Genomic DNA, 16,686 nt, shown 5'->3' on the forward strand with positions numbered 1-16,686 from the left:
GGAGGCGGGCCCGGACCATTCCAGTATCCTGGACGAAAACAAAATCTGCCAAGGCAGTCACCAGTGACGTCCGGGCCAACTTGCGGGACGGGGGCCTCTGAATCGCGTCTCTGGTTGACGCGAAAAAATATGATGCCAACCTCTTCACACCAAACCCCTTCACACCAAAGAGCAGAGGCCACACAGGGGATTTAAAAGGATATGTATATATATGTATATATTTTATTTATTTATTTATTTTTTTTCTTTCTCTCTGACATTACCTCGAAACCACTTTCTTTTCATCTGGAATGTTTTACCTTTACTGTTTTCAGTACTGCCATGTTACTTTTATTGTTCTTGGTGTCAGTACTCCTCTTTTCACACTTTTTCCATCTTTTTGCCTTCACATACTCTCACTTTCCCTTTCATTCTAGTTTTCACCATGCCCGCTTTCCTTGAGTCCCACCTCGGCGCTGTATGTAATATAACTATTCAAAAGTCAAATTAATTTACTTTAATTACCTTCTATTCTGATAAGTGTACATTCCTTTGGCCATTTGAAATGTAGAACTGCTAGTACTAGAATTTGAATGCAAAAACTCAAGACTGACAAGGGAGACATTACGATCGCTGCAATATTTTAAATCCATGATGAATACAAATTGGCAAAGTTAATAATTCTGCCATTGTTGGATAAAATATACAAACCTACTTTTGAAAAGATAAAAGTTGATAAAACTAGTGAGAGAGTACGAGAGGCTTGATAATCTGTCACTAAGATTCACAGGAGAAGTTTGTGGCATTTAGGGTAGGAAGACTTCAGCAAAGGGTATGTTGGCAAAGGAGGCAATGGATACAGAGTGTTTTTGCAGCAATTAGAGTTAATATGAGAGTTTATGGGATTATTTGGCGATTTGGATGTTGAGAACTTTAAAGTTAAAGTATATGGCAAAACTGTTGGGTGAGAGAGATTGAAGTTTGTAATTGCTGTGCAACAACAAATTTTGGAGTGATTGCATTGTCCCGTAATGATGATTGGAGTGAAGTGTAACGTAAAATGGATTTTTCCTGATTGGACTTGGATTTAGTTTGATCAGGGGCTGCTGTGAGAGCTTGACTTGCATTTTTGTAACCCCTAGTCACCAAATTTTACGGTAAACAGGATTTTCGTCGTAACCAACGCTGCTTTCACATCAGTCTTTACGTCTTTTTACAGAGTAAATATAAGTGGAACTCCTGGTTTGGTAGTGAGAGTGAAGAGGCTATGGTATTGATGGTATAGTGGGTTTCCAGAGCAGAGTTTTGAGTCACTTTAAGTATGTAAAAGATAACATATTGAGAAGATGTATGGTTTCAGAAAGAATCTATAGAACTGTGCTCAAAGGGCATCTGGGGTGATAGTTCTTCTTGTGATGGCAGTGTTCATAGCTGGTGGTGGAATATTGGGGGGGGGAGTTGGAGATCCGAGAGAGAGGCTGCATAATCCGAGATGAAGGGTTTTAGAGATAAAGTCAGATTAGGAGGTTACCTTTGAGTAGATCAATATGGCAACAGAATGAATGATAAGGAAATAGTTGGATCGGAACTGCGAGAACTGTAAGTGGTGGTTCTTCAAATTCCAGTTCAAGTCATCAAAGATTAAAAATGGTTGAGTTGCTCCAAATGGAGTAGCGAGACAAGCAGAAACAAGATTCTGTAGTTCCAGGTAGGCAATAGATCACTATTCTTAGAGTTTGAAAAGGGGCTATGATCATGACCTTGAGATAGTCAATGGAGGGTGAACATGGACCGGGAATTAGAAAATGTTTATGTTCGACTGTTTCATTTAGGAGTAGGGGGCTGAAAGTGCCACACTTTTGAGACCGGCGCAGTGAGTGGGAGAATGCAGCAATGGTAGTGTTAAAAGCAGGTGGTGTTGCAGAGTCATTACATTTTAGTTAAGCCTCTAGAATAGTTAAAGTGTTCAGTTATTAGCTTTGCCTTGTTCTCTAATGACCACATGCACCACAGGCACAGTGGGTGGTTTAGAAGTTAGGTCATCTTTAATATAAAGCAAATGTTTTGTGCATTGAGCCAGGAAGGTGATATCAGGCTTGCAGTCTAATTACCAGTTTGGTGGATTTATGACTGGGATACAGAAACCAGAATTACTGATTCTGACCAGCATCTCCCTGTCAAGATCCACCTATTATGAGTGAGGAATAACCATGGGGATTAGGAATACTGTCTCGTTTTGCCCTGGTTGTCCCCAATTTTGTGGACATGTCAGTGAGGTGCTCTCCATCTCCTCTGAGCGGGCCAGGTTGGGTCATGAGGGGGTGATCAGGCACAGCAGGGTCTGATGTCGCGAGGAGGAGCATTGCCTGCTCCCCAGTGTTATCAAGTGGCTTACAACTATAGCATAAACATATGCACTTGTTGTAATTTTCTACAACTTATTTACAAAAAAGTTCTAGGTCATTGTCCAGATTCGTGGTTTTGTTTTTTAAAGAGAAGGTTGATCAGTTGTGTGCCACTCTGTATTTCATCCATGCCGCGATCCCCCTCTTCTTATGCACCCTCATTGAGATACACTTATTTGTGCAACCAGCATCAACCATAATAGGAGCAAGGGTGTAATAAGGGCACCCAATAGACATTTATGTTCTGTACATATCTAAATAACTCCTTTGTGTTGTCGAACCAAGAATATCTTCCATCGTTTATTCCTCAAAAAAGGCACTCAAAGGCTGGTCGAGTCCTGTACTCGGATAGGTTTATGTATAGCTCTTTTCGCAGCATGTCAGAAAAGTAAAGGACACCATGGCTGTTTTGGAAGATGGGTACAACCGTACATTTGGGGTATACATCAATGATTTCGTGCCTCACTCACACACTAGTGAGGTAACATCTCTCCATTCACTATATCCCATGCGAGGACACTTCAACCATCCCTGGTGACAGTAAACTTCCCCAGTAGTATCCTACACATGATCCGGCATTGGAGCAGTAAAAAAGTAGACACCGCTTGTCTAACCAGCAGGAGTCAGGATGCCGCCCCCCAACCCCCTGTATCTCCCATTCCACCTAAATGCCAGGTTGTGCCAAGGTGAGAAGTGCAAAGCCTACAGCGAATAGGTGATGTTGGGGTTGTAGTTTAGAAGAGGAGGGTGGGTGAAGCTTTTGGGTGTTACTTAGTCAGAATGTAGTGGCAGTTGTGATGGAGGAGACAACACGTGTCCATCTAGGGGAGGGAGAGAGAGCTGCTTCTGAGTGGTGCAGGCGGAGAAGGGTGAATTAGAGGAGGTTGTGGTAACGAGTGAAGGAGTTTAGGTACTTGCGGAAGGGAAATTGTGGTGGAATTGTCAGAAAATAGGTTGCATTGCCTGCAGATTGTTGTGGTGTTTAGCACAAGACGTTCGAGTGCCTTTTGAGAACTAAAGTTGAGAAGCATTGGTAAGAAGAGTGGTCGGCCATGGGTCCTTAAGTGATGGGGGCAGTGGTGAGTTAAATAATATTCTTATGAGTGTCTATCAATTTTCATTTTGGTTGCATTGGTAGGTACCAGGTGCCTGACTATTTCGGTTTGCCAGCTCTCTCCACATCCATTTTTGGGATAGTGTATTTCATTCCATGGCTTTTCTGTGGCATACCATTGCCAGAAGCAGGTCAGACTAAAGTTCTTAGAATGCAATGTAATTTTAAATGAACGTTGAGGGCTTGAAAAAGATACCCGTACGAGAAGGGGCGGGTGGGGCAACAGTGTCGTGTGTCACACAAGCAGCAACCCCCCCCCCCCCCCAAATATCTCGCACTGCTCCAAGTGACTCAGGAGTAGCTCATTGCTTTTTTTTTTGTTTTCACTTTGCATGCTGGGACTTGTAGTTTTACTGTTCGTATGGTTAATGTAGGTTGAAGTGAATACAATCGCCTCTTTTCTTGTAACCAAACTTGCAGGATGGGGGCTGCAGCCGCCCGGCTCCTTGCTCCTGGTGATGCCCGGGGCTGCAGGGGCCGAGGCCTCGCGCCTCCCTCCGGGGGCCGGGTGGGGCTGCGCGCGCTGTGTGCTTTCTGTCTGGTGACTCAGCACAGGAAGGCATTAACGCCCGCACCCCCCCCCCCCTGCCTGCCCAACCCCCCTTTAAGCGCCCCCACCCCCCTTCCTCTGTCCTTCCCCGCCGCCCCCGCTGCCAGGAAGGGAGACAGGGAATGCCTGCGGAGGTAGGAGAGGCGCGGGCGCCGGGTCGGTGTCTGCTGCACCCCGGGGTGGGGTGGGGGAACGTGTGGTGGTCACATCGGGAGGCTGCTCTCGCCTGGTGACTGAAATCTGTGCCCGTAATCGGATCAAATGTGTGTGTTTGTGTGGTGTGGGAGGAGGGGTGGTGACGGTCTGGTGTCCACGTTGAAAATGTCACCCACAGCCCGTCCCGCCCGTGTTGTTTCTCATGTATTTGCAAGTTTTTCCACGTTGCCCAACTCGTTCTTGGTGACTGTTCATTGTATTTGTCGTTTCCACGTATAATTTGCATTCATGTATGTTTTTGTCTGTTTTTATTGACTGCCGGGCATCGGACCAGAGTCTGTCCCTATATGTGTCTTCAGTTTGTCTCTAGTCATTTCGTGTAAACACTTGTCCCTGCCCTGCGTGCGTGTGCCTCTTCCCAGTACTGTTGTGTATCGTATCGTATGTACAGGCGATACATGCACTGCACGTGGAGACGCAGAGATACAGGGGCAGATAGGGGTGTGCCTTGTCATATTATACAGGTGTTATTTTGTAAGTGTTGGGCACTCCCACATAGTTCAGTGCCCCGTACTGTTTCTGTACTTTACAGTTAGCAGCCTCTCTGTGTGTCCCCCGGTATTCTGCAGACCTTTTCCTGTATTCGTCTGTTTCCATATAATGCTCTTGTGAAGAAGTGTGTTTCTGTATTTTTTTCATCCTATTGCATGTTTGTCCCTATGCTGTCTCCTCCTTTGGATAGTCTTCAGTTAGTGCCCCATCACTCACTCTATTCCCTTGCCCTGTCTGTTTTTGATGTAACTTAATGTTATTTATTTTTGTGCTTGTGACATAGTTTTGTTAGTTTCATTCTGTGCATGCCCTATATTGTACATGCATCATTCAGTGTGTGAGACCTTTTATGCATGGTTTTTCTTTTCTTTTAAATATGCTATTCAGTGTTTGTGTCTATATGTGCGTCTGTTTTGTACAGATGTCTGTCTCTTGTAGTTTAATTATATAAGGGATAAAGTACCCCCTGCCATAATTATAAGGATATTGCAAGTCACTGAGGAGTTGTTTAACCATATAAGGCAGTGGTTCCCAAACTTTTTTGACCTGTGGCTCCCTTGACCTAATCGGCAGTTGGCCGTGGCTCCCCACCATTTTTTTACCGGTGGGCGGGATGTAAGCCGACCATGAGTGCCTGAAAAATTATGAATATGTCACACAAAGCAATCTGAAACCATGGCAGCTATGAGAACCAGACTATAATTCCCTCACAAGTCACTTTTGTGCCCTTTTAGTTCAATAAATCACGAGTGCCGGCAACATTATGAATATGTCACACAAAGCAATCTGAAACCATGGCAGCTATGAGAACTGGACTATAATTTACCCTCACAAGTCACCTTTTATATGCATTTTCACTTACCAACTTCCTAGAGTTGAGCAGAGGGTCCCCACGAGGCACGGCGGGCAGGCAGCAGAAACTAGGCTCAAACGCTGCACACAACAGGTATGGCCGTATGCCAGTAATGGCGGAGTCTATACCTTCATGCAACTAAACCTTGTTCTTTGAGGGGCAGGCAGGTCTCCTGTTTAAAAAAAAATAAAAATAAATATAAATATATATATATATATATATATATATATATATATATATATATTCACCAAGAAAGGATTAATGTCCGCACTCGCTCAATACGAAAAGTTGGGTTTATTTAACAAGAGACTACAAAACAGTTTTGTAGTCTCTTGTTAAATAAACCCAACTTTTCGTATTGAGCGAGTGCGGACATTAATCCTTTCTTGGTGAATAATTATGAGTGGGGGGACGTTCATCCCTGCTGTCCTGCACCGGCCGTGCAAAGCGTATATATATATTTGAGCAAATCCCAAAGGCTTTACGGGGTCACTGCAGCTTGCCAGCGATCCGGCCTCTTTAGTCACAACACACTGCCACTCCAGATTAGATATGTAGCCGACGCGTTTCGAGGGCGTTCCCTCTTCTTCTTGGGTTTAGGAACATGATCGCTAGTTTGAATCCAGTGGCACAGGGAGCCCTGACCCAAATGTGGCTGGGTCCAATCTGGGGTGGCGTGGTGAGCAACAATACAATTGATTTAACCCAGATCTGTGCCTGGAGGTGAATGTTTAACAATGTTCAGCATTCCGTCCATAATCTTTTTGTGTTGCTACGGTCGTCCTAAATGGAATGGGTATGCCCAGACGTGGGTCCCTTGCTCACTTTGCCACTGTATTCAAGTGAGCCTGGCTCATGAGGGGTGATTGCACCCCTCCTCCCCCCAGGTCCCAGGTTGCTTGTTTCCAGTCCAGGGAGGACCTGGCCTGGCAGTTCGGGCTGGACTGTTTCCATGGGGAGCAGGATAAAGACTGATTTACATATGGCTGTGTCCAAAATGGGGTGGCAGAGTGAGCACAAAAACGATGTATTTAACCCAGATCTGTGACTGGGGTGAATGTTTGACAAGTTCAGCATTCTGTCCATCTTTTTGTGTTGCTAAAATGCCTTTCTAACAGACCTTCCAAAAGATATCACCACTCTTCTAGCCATCCTACGTGCTATGGCCCAGTTAGACGTAGGAGCAAAGAAAATTGATCACATCTCCGTTAGAGCCCCTTAACTAGTTACAACCCAAAGCAAGAGATGATTTCAAGATTGTGTGCATACTATACTTCAAGCAGTCCTTTCCATTCTACCACCCTGTCTGGACAATAAACTCACTTTTGGGTGGTCATCGAAATAAGAGATCGAAATTTGTGAAATTCCAAAAGTCATGAAAACTAAACAAAATAAGACTTTCTCATGTCTATCTGCGGAGGTGTGTAACTCTATACCATACCTCAAGACTAAATCCTAATTCTCTGGCTTTTAGGAAAGACTGAAACAGAGCTTCCCGACAAATGACCTCCATAGGACTGTAATGGAACGGGAGTTGGGATTTCAAATTCACAAGTGCACAGATGTTGTGCAACAAACAGCTATGCTTATAATGATTTTGAGTGAAAAACCCCACCTGTATCCGAGGAATTGATACAGTATATGGTTATCAAACTGAATATTTTTGCATATTTTAATGAAAATTCAGTGACTTAAGTGATGGTTTAATGGATAAAAGAGCACACATATGGATACAGATTTGAATTAGTTGAAAGGATGACATTATTACCAATACAGGGTTGTGTATGGGAGGACACACTTCAGCTAAATGGGGCTTGTATAACTTCTTCCTGACACGCAATGTTTGTCCTTCTGTTTTTTTGCCGTTGGACTTTGTGCTCACCTCAGAACTTAAAATAATTTTAAATTAAAGCGCAGATTCTTGTATTGGCCAGGGCAGCTAGTCAGGTGTTTCGATAGTGTTGGAGTCCAGAGAACCATATTCAGTTTGCCATCTAAATATGTTAGACCGGATCACAGATTGAATATGCCACAGCTTAATGCAGTTATGACTTATGACATTTAAAAATGTTAACTAAATAATTGCACTGCAAATGGAGGAATGGTGCCTTTGTGTGTAAGACTGAAAGAAAGGTTTCATTTCACTCCATATCCTCCTGCATTCGTTTGTATTTTTCTCTTCAATGACGTTCTGGTAGTGATATCACCAGGGACTAAAACTTTGCATATTGAAACCATTCTAAAGGGAAAATATTTGTAGACCTTATGTCATCTCACACTAATGGTTATATTCAGTAAACACATGGTTGGCACCACAACCATTGCTAATACTCGTGTTGATATTATTTCAGGGGCCAGTTATAATGGAGGAGGATGCTTGGGACCGCAGGCATGTGCCTCAACAACAGAAGTCTCCGCAAAGACCGTCGATTGGCGAAGAGAAGAAAAGTATCTTGCTAGGTAAAGTACACTTCTATTCAAAATGCCTTATATTCCACATTTTTTTTCTCATGGTTTTGTGTATGTTTTTGTACACGCATCGCAATAAAATACATATTGCTCCTTCCTTTACTGCATCCTTTCCATATAATGTTTTTTTATTCCAGTTATCTCTGACATGTACTTTGATTCGGCTTCTAATTTTGCTCTATTACTTTACTCTACTTTTCTGTCCAGTCTTGTTTTAATGTCCCTCAGGCCTTGCACAAAATATTTACTTTGCTACACCAATACCTAGGCGGTAATCCCTCTACGTCCTCTCCTAAAAAATCCTGCTGTACATGCCTTTTCTCCATGGTTTCCTCTGTCAGATTTGCTGTAACTCACATTCATCTCAAAAGTCGCTCTCTAGTCTGTCCAGAGCAACATGAGTTAACTAATGTCCTCTTTAAGCTCATGCTTGTTTCCAAAACCTCCAGTAATGTCACAACTCGAGGACCTTTGTGCTTCTATCTGTTTAAAATCCCTACACCTTTGTGAACCTCTTGTCTGCTGACAAGTGGTCTGTTTTCTGATTTACAGCCCTCAGCTCACTGTGTTCGGTAGACTAAAGAAGAGGTACATATCTGAGCCTCATTTCCTTGGTATGCTGTGAAGAACAGGAGTTCACAACTTTCTCTGCTGTTAGACAATGTCTACATTTTCCCTCTTTAAACGAATCCGATTGGTATGTTGAACTCCTTTTAATTATTTCCACTGGAGCCTGTGTTTATCCGTGTCCGATGGGTCAGTGGGTGCACTCATCCTGTCATCCTTCTGGGCTCTATAATCTATACAATAACCATTGAGGCCTGATATGTAAATTGATACTTGTATAGAGCACTACTCACCCGCAAGGGTCTCAAGGCGCTTGTACGAATACCGCTGTGGAACCCATCCTGGTTTTCCCTGTGAGGTGTCCACTCCTGGGCACCCCCAAGGTGGAGGCCAGGCATCCTTAGCGTTGTGGGGGCCGTTGTGGAGATTAAGCAAGCTATTGCTCAGAGTTGCAGAGTGGGACTCCATGATTGGAATAGGCACGAGGCGAGAATTATCAGGTCCGTGGAATTTTTTGAGCCCAAGACCCGCCGAGTCGGGGAATTGAACCCTGGTCCCGGGCTAGACCTCTGCATCAGGGCCTGCCGCTCTAACCATTGAGCCACACTTCTCCTCTGATATGAGATTTCTAGTCCAGCGTCCCCGCGCCTGCAATCTTCGGGTGCAGAAACACCACCCAATTTAACGAACTGGACAATCCAGTTTTTTGTAATTCTTTGGGAATGGGCTGCAGGTGCAGCTTAACCCTAGTCCTTGGCCAACACCCTTCGATGTCAAGGGGAAGCATATAATACCCCACCCCCCACCCCCACCGCCCCCAACCACACCCACTCCTTTATTCAACAGACCTCACCACCTGGCTCTGCCTCCCTCATATGCGCGTTCATCTCCATGGAACTGGGAATCCTATGTCCTGTTCTGCCCCATGGGAAGAAAGTGTGCAAAGTTCTATCACTTTTCATGTAAGTTAGCTCTTAATGTTGAAGGTAGGTGCAGAGGTTCTTGCCAGAGTAGTTTATTTGTGCCACTCATTATCTTTGCTCCTAACTCGTAATTGGGGCCAAAGTCTGGTCACAAACATCTGTTATCTGGTCACAAACATCTGTTATCAGCTCCACAAACTACTGCAGCACTGAACGTACGCTGCATAAGTAGAGTTTTACAATCCGTTTTATAGATGGGGATGGACATCATAAACATATATGTAGATACTACTTCCCACTGCATAGCTGAGCAAGCCACCGAAAAAGTTTTTTAAAGATGATACATCCACGGAAATTAGTTTGGAGAGCTGAGCTTTCAGATGAACGCTGGTGAAATTGTGGTCCATCAGGGGCGTCCCTGCCCATTGAGTGCAACTCGCCTTTGTTTTTTCACCGTTTGTGTGTAAATACTCCTGTATACAGGTGATACTTTTTTGTTTAGAACTCATGTGGTTGGTTGTAATACTTCTGTGCTCCCATCGAAGTTTCAACCCCTTAATATCAACAAGCAGACTGATCACTCACCATCCCAAGTATATTTACATCAACAAGCGAGTAATGAGGCTCACCAGGATAAGGAAAATACCTCTGTTGTGAAATGCTACGATACTGTGTGCTTGCAAATAATAATAAACATACTAGTTGCTGTTAGACCTGGCACCATTGGCGTGGGTCTCCCTTCCATTTTTCCCTGTTTTCTCCTCTATTTTTGCTGGTATTAGATGCTCTGGGCGCTGTGCCACTGCCATTCAGTGTCACAGCGCAAATGCTCCCTGTGTAAATATGTTTGTGAATTGGTATATCCCTGATTGGCTTATTTGGTTTACCTGTTAGTCACTAGTAGTGTGGCCTGTGTGTGCCCAGGGCTGGTAACCTAAATGCTGCTGGTGGACCTGCAGCGCTGGTTTGCGCCATCCACAGAAGTAGCTGGTAAAGTGTACCTCAGACCTGCCACTGCAGTGTCTGCGCGCAGTCCAGAACTGCCATCTTGGCTGTGAAGTGCCCACACTTCCCAGCCCCTGACCCTTCCCTTAGCCTCATGTCAGTCACCCTTATGATAGGTGCCTTGTGTGCGTAAGGAAGGACATGGCTTGATATGTGTAGCATGTCCTGGTAGTGAATCCCCCCTCCATTTTGTTTTCACTGCTGCAAGGCTACCTGTTCTCCATAGGCTAGAATGGGCAGACTGGCTATTACATCTTATAGTCCTATCTGACTCCGGGAACATGGTAGAAATTCGAATTTAGTATGCCTGAGCTCAGAATAATAAAATGCATCTTTTAGTGAAGTTGGTTTTAATATTCTGTGTTTGAAAATACCACTTTTAGAAAGTAGGTATTTTCTTGCCTAAGCCGCCAGTGTGCTCTGCTGTTTTGTGTATCGGCTGTCTGGGTTTAGAGGGGCAAGGCAGGCTGGGTCAGACCTGGGTTGAATAGAGAGATCTGCATTGAGTACTGGGGAGGGGTAGCTCCTTGTCCTGAATAGGGCTGTGCCTGGCAAGGTGAATGCTGGCTCCACCTCCTACTGTGCGTCTGATGGCAGACCCCCTCTTTCTGAAAGGAAGGATGCAGCCTGGTAAACAAAGTGCTCCGGGCCTGAACAGAACTGGTTCTGGCTGGGTTCAGGGACTAGAGACTCGTGAGAACAAAGACTTTTGGGGTATAAATATCTGTGCCCAAACCCCTGATTTTTTATTTTTTTTTGTATTGCTCCTGGATTTCAAGAGGGACCTCTGTCCGTGTTACTGAAGGAATCTGCAGGAGAGGACTGTCCTTGTGCTTGTGTGCTGTTTCTTGGATTGGCCTGCAGTAATTCCCCTTGGACTTGGAAGAAGAGGGAAAAGGACTTTTTGAGAGACTTTTATTTTTGCTAAGCAATCACCCAAGGGCTAGAAGAGAGCTAGCTTCCTGCTGGAGTCATAGGCACATCTGACTCCCCCACCAGCCTCCTGATTCCTCCCAGCGAGGATTTCTATCAGCAGGTGAGGCCCCTGTGAGTTCCAGGGCCTCTAGTTCTACTACAGAGAAGAGAGAGCTGAAAATCGTCGTTCAAGCTGTTTGCGAGCGGCCGCAGCTGAAGAGCGTAAGAAAAATATTTGCGCTGCTGCCGCCGAACGCTCGCAAACCAAAGATCTTCGCATCACACACTTGCAGGCCCCAAAGTGCTCGCTAACCCCAGAGATCATCAGACGTTTGCGGGCTTTTCAAAGGCTCGCTGACCCTGGATCATCGCATCGAGATCATCGCAGCGCGGATGCCGAACGTCTGCCATTTTCCTCGCTTCGCACCCGGATCGTCGCTCCCTCGCGGGGCGCCATTTTCTTTCATCGCAACAAGGTCGCACACGCAACCGGACCAGCGCATCATCCTCCCTCGTGGCAAGGATTCAACGCATCGCCAGCCTAGCATGGGGAAAATCATCGCTACAGCTCCTTTGCGACATTTTGTTGGTTTTGCTACGAAATCGAGGTACTATGTAGGTAAAAGGGTCACAGAGACCACTGTTTTGAACTGAACCCCTATTTGAACACTTTGAACTCTTTTTTTTCCCAGCTTTTCAAGAGTACCCCTTTTCCAGTATTGTGGCTTTTTACCGTTATTGGTCTTGTGTTAAGTCTATATATAAAGATACTTATTTTTTATAACTACTTGTGTGGTGTCCCTTTGTAGTGTCCTTCACTGTGTTACTGTGTATGATCATAAATGATTTACACACTGCCTCTGAGATAAGCCTAACTGCTCGTGCTACATTACCACAGGGTTGAGCAGGGGTTATCAAAGGGTGTAGCCCTCTTACCCTGACTTAGGAAGAAGGGTCCCTACTTGGACTGTGGCCAGCCACTGCCAACTAGAGACCCCCATTTCTAACAGTTGCCATTTATTTTTCATGATCAGAGAATAGCAGTAAACTACTGAATGTATCGCTATTCATAGAGCACAAATCAAAGGAATATATGACGATACAACGAATTCCGTTGCAACGCATGCCTTTACCACGCATGCGTTACAACGGAATTCGTTTAGCACGCATAAACCTTTCCTCGACTATTTGCGTGGTGACGTCATACGTCGTTGAGAGAAAACGGCATTTTTTACCGATTTCTCTTAAACGACTCTGATGCCGACGTGACTTCTGGTGAGTTGTTTTATTTGGGGGGGAGACCCCCCAAGCCCCTCCCCCCTTTTTTTTTACCTTTACCACATATACCTTTAATACAAACATCGTAGTAAAGGCATGCGTGGTAAAGGCATTAGTGGTAACCACGCATGCGTTGTACTGCATTCGTGGTTAAAGATTTCGTGGAAACGGCTTTGTTGTAAAGGCCGTTTCCCAAATCAAAGCAGATAGCAGGGGAGCTGTACACATTATTAGGGGCATTTTGTGAAAATATACAAGATGGCGAACGTAATATTGAGATTTAGTCCTTCTCACATAGTTATAGCATGAGGCACTTGGAGATAAAAGTAATTTTGCCAGAATCACTGGATTTTCAGTCTGGCATCAAAGTGACATTTGAACCCATGTCATATACTTCCAAAGTCAGAAGCCTAAGCACTTGATAAAGTCTATATAAAAATATATATATAATTTTGCATTGAGTAGCCCGCTGGTTTATGGAAGTGTGGATCATAAAAATACACCACTGTAAACCATTCAGGTAAAATCATAAATGTGTTAAAATTAGCACGAGATGGAATCAGATACAAGCAAAGCAGTGTGACACGAATGTATTCTCCACCACACTAGACCATGTGAGAACAATTAATTAATTTACTTTAATGTTATCGGTTTGTTTATGGAGCCCAATGTAGCCTATGTCTTAGTGGTTAAGAAGCAAATAGTATTTTTTAGCAATTCAAGAGAAAGCACTAAAGGAAACACAAAAGTGCAGGTAAAGATTGTAAGCTGAGTCTGCACTTTCAGTAATACATACAACTGTCATAAGGCTGTCGCCATATTTTGGTTTGGAGAAAGATCCCTCAATCATAGAACTTAAAATATTTATTTTGTATCTCGAAAATAGTACATATGTAGCCTGCCACCCTACTTCATGTGAAAAACATGATGAAGAGGTCAACTATGAGTGGTTGTAATAACAGAGCAGATCAAAAAGTCTAGATTGAAGGTTAACAAAAACTAGCAATATGTACCAGCAATACATCAGAAAATAATTTAAAACATGTTTACATTAAAACTCAGACACAATCTCCTTTGCTTGAGCTTTAAATGTACAGGGACTAAAGAAAACCAGTTTAAAGCTAGGATACTTAACAGGTGGTATAGTGTTATGGAAGCATTTGTTGCAGAGGTAAAATGATGATGATAAAAATATGCTGTGAGGAAGTACCCTTACCTGCGAAGGGAAGGTAACTGTATTTATTGACATGTAGGAGATGAGAGCTAAGTTCCAGCACCTTTAGGTAGATCTTCAAGATTGTTCTGTACAGTAGAGTTCCCTTCCCTGATGTCAAAGTACACAACCTCACAAGAAATGGCCGATGAGACATCTTACTTGCAGCTGCTACCCACACGCCTATCATCAAAGCACCCTGAACTGTAAAGAGCTATCCACAATGATCACCTGCCATATACACAAGTGCATTCCTGATCCATTTATGCTTTGCTTCATCTTCACCCCCAAAAACATACTCTAATCGGAAATTAAATTCCTGCAAACTGATTTACAACATAGTTTGTTTTGGAGTCTCCTTCCTTGCATCAGTAGCCGTTTACAAATACACCAGGGGTCGGTGCTTAATCCTGACCATATGCTGTGAGTCCTTCACAAATATTGTTGAAAGTATGACACTCCCACCAGCTCATTCGCCTAGTGCCTCCTTTCCATTAGTGGAGTACATAAGGCTCTGCCCTCACAGTTCTTGATGAATAAGCTACTGTCATTTCACATTCATTTCATTTCTGTATTAATACAGCCATGCGACCATAATACTGGCATCAGTAACATCTTCTTACTTGTGTCAAAATACTGAAGTGCATGCGCTGTGGATATTTTTAAAATCTCCTAACATTGGTTACATTCAGAATTCCCCAATTTCTTCATGAGTTTGCATAGGCTTTTGCTTTAATCTGGCTGCATGAGTATGAACATTAACAAGACTGTAGCTGGTCTCATTGCTGCTGGCTGACCTGCCCACAATAGGCTTGACTGACAGACGTCTCTTGGAACAGCCCCATCTCTGCTAATGTGGTGCTGCAGACAGTCCACACCTATTTTTCATTTCTTTTTGTCTTGATTGTCAACTCACCTGGCCTCAAAATCCTTAATACCATTTCCAAAGGGTGTGCATTCTAAAGATCCGTCAGAATATCATGGATGTACAAAATATCAAGCAACGTTTTGAAATAAAATAGCATGAGGGAAGTATGGATTTTCTATACCCAACGACACATAAATGTACATCTGCGTGATACATATATCTTCAAGCTACGTAGATGTGGAGTTAGGAATAGTAAATCTATAGTTCCCTATGTGCCCTTACCATTTGATATTTTGTCCTAAGATATTCTTGTTTGTCGATATTCAGTAGTGCAGTCTTAAAGTCTCGGGTTTCTTTTGGTTGACCCAAACATAAATATAGGAACTTGAAAATATGCCATATTTGTGACTCCTCCATACAGTGCTGTATTAATATTTGGAACTCCGCCAAGGCAGCCCAAACCAGCATGCGTTTACCTCTGTTCACCTTTAGGGATTACATACAAGTCTGCATCTTAGAGTAGGCATGGAAGGCAAGCTGACTATTCTGATGACAAGTCAAGAACGGGTAGGTAGCACAGGACTCTTATATGTCCTCAACATTTCAGCAATTTGGGGCACTTTGTGCAGATCGACTCAAATACTCGGATTTAGGTCTCTAATATACACCAATAACCTCCAACATCTGCCAGGCTTTTAAGCAAGAATCTCAGACAAAAACATTCAAAAGCTCCTGTCTGTTTTGTCATTATTTCTCTTATATAGCCAGTTCGGTTCCTACTTTAAATCATCTCTAGTTAATATAGGCACACTATTTGCTTTATGTATTTTAAGAATAACTTGTTCCCTTAGTAATATGTTGTAGGTAAAACATTTAAGCAACCCAAACACTTCACTAGAAACATCAGGATATTTATGTTCACATTGCTTTTTCTGTCCCTTTATTTCTTTGTCCGCGCCCAAAACATTGTCCAGGCGATTAAGGTCTGTTTTTAATATTGAAGTTCCTTTAGAAGGCACACGCCATTATTGGCCATATACACCTTTGCCTTCATCACTCTCTTTGAATTTTAATGGGGAAAGAAAATATTCTGCCATTTCAAGTGGCTTGTTTCCACATGCCTTGAGCTTGATGTTTGTTTTGTTGTCCATTCTTCATATATCCGCTAAACATCCTCTCCAAACAGTGTACCTGATCCCCGAACCAGCCAACAACAAAAATCCTTCCGGTCTATTCTTATGGTACAGTAAGGTCTGCCTACCCATGTGCAATTACTTCTCTAATCTGTAGAATGTTTTTTTTTTGTATTGTGCTTCCTTTACTTCGTTCCCCCTCTGCTTGCACTTCCTTCCGTAAATTTCCGCATGACCTAACCCTTTGCACATCTTAAAATAATTCAATTAATTTTTGTATCGTCTACATGCTTATGCAGTTGCTGCAAATGATCTTTTGCAGCATGCACTTTCAACTCACAGCGATAATGCACATTATCCTGAGTTACTGCATCCTTGTGGTCCGGGCTTCCACTCTTAAGGTATTCAACTCCGCAGTAACTTCTACCCTCGTTTTTCACCTCATTGTTACCCCACTGACAAATCTAATACCTTGTGAAATGTCTTTTGTGTGGCAGATTCATTCTCCAGATTAAGGTAACTAGACCTGTATTCTTATAAGATATTATGTCATAGTCCACTCGACATTTGAAAATATTGGCCAACTAGCGCTCGGGCACAAGTAGGAAATATTTAGGGAGAAACGTCTGAGTGAAAACCAAGTTGTTAGCCATGTCCTGTGTACTTGTTCATTGATGGGACTTATGAAAGGTCTGCAGTGCAAGAA

General features: G+C 43.3%; 1 protein-coding gene across 8 annotated transcripts in view; it reads left to right on the top strand.

Moving 5' to 3' along the window:
* LOC144762323 (uncharacterized) overlaps window positions 1-16,686 on the top strand; it is a 220,927-nt gene that overhangs the window by 183,705 nt on the left and 20,536 nt on the right. For 3 of the 8 annotated variants that reach the window (XM_078647481.1, XM_078647485.1, XM_078647483.1), the window contains exon 2: window positions 7,961-8,069. In XM_078647481.1, coding sequence (XP_078503607.1) covers window positions 7,961-8,069 — 109 coding nt within the window. Of the gene's footprint in view, window positions 1-3,921; window positions 4,183-7,960; window positions 8,070-16,686 lie in introns of those variants that run through there. The other 5 variants (XM_078647482.1, XM_078647488.1, XM_078647484.1 and 2 more) reach the window with 3 other exon arrangements.

Source organism: Lissotriton helveticus, chromosome 6 (genome assembly GCF_964261635.1).
Source record: "Lissotriton helveticus chromosome 6, aLisHel1.1, whole genome shotgun sequence".
Taxonomy (NCBI): Eukaryota; Metazoa; Chordata; class Amphibia; order Caudata; family Salamandridae; genus Lissotriton; species Lissotriton helveticus.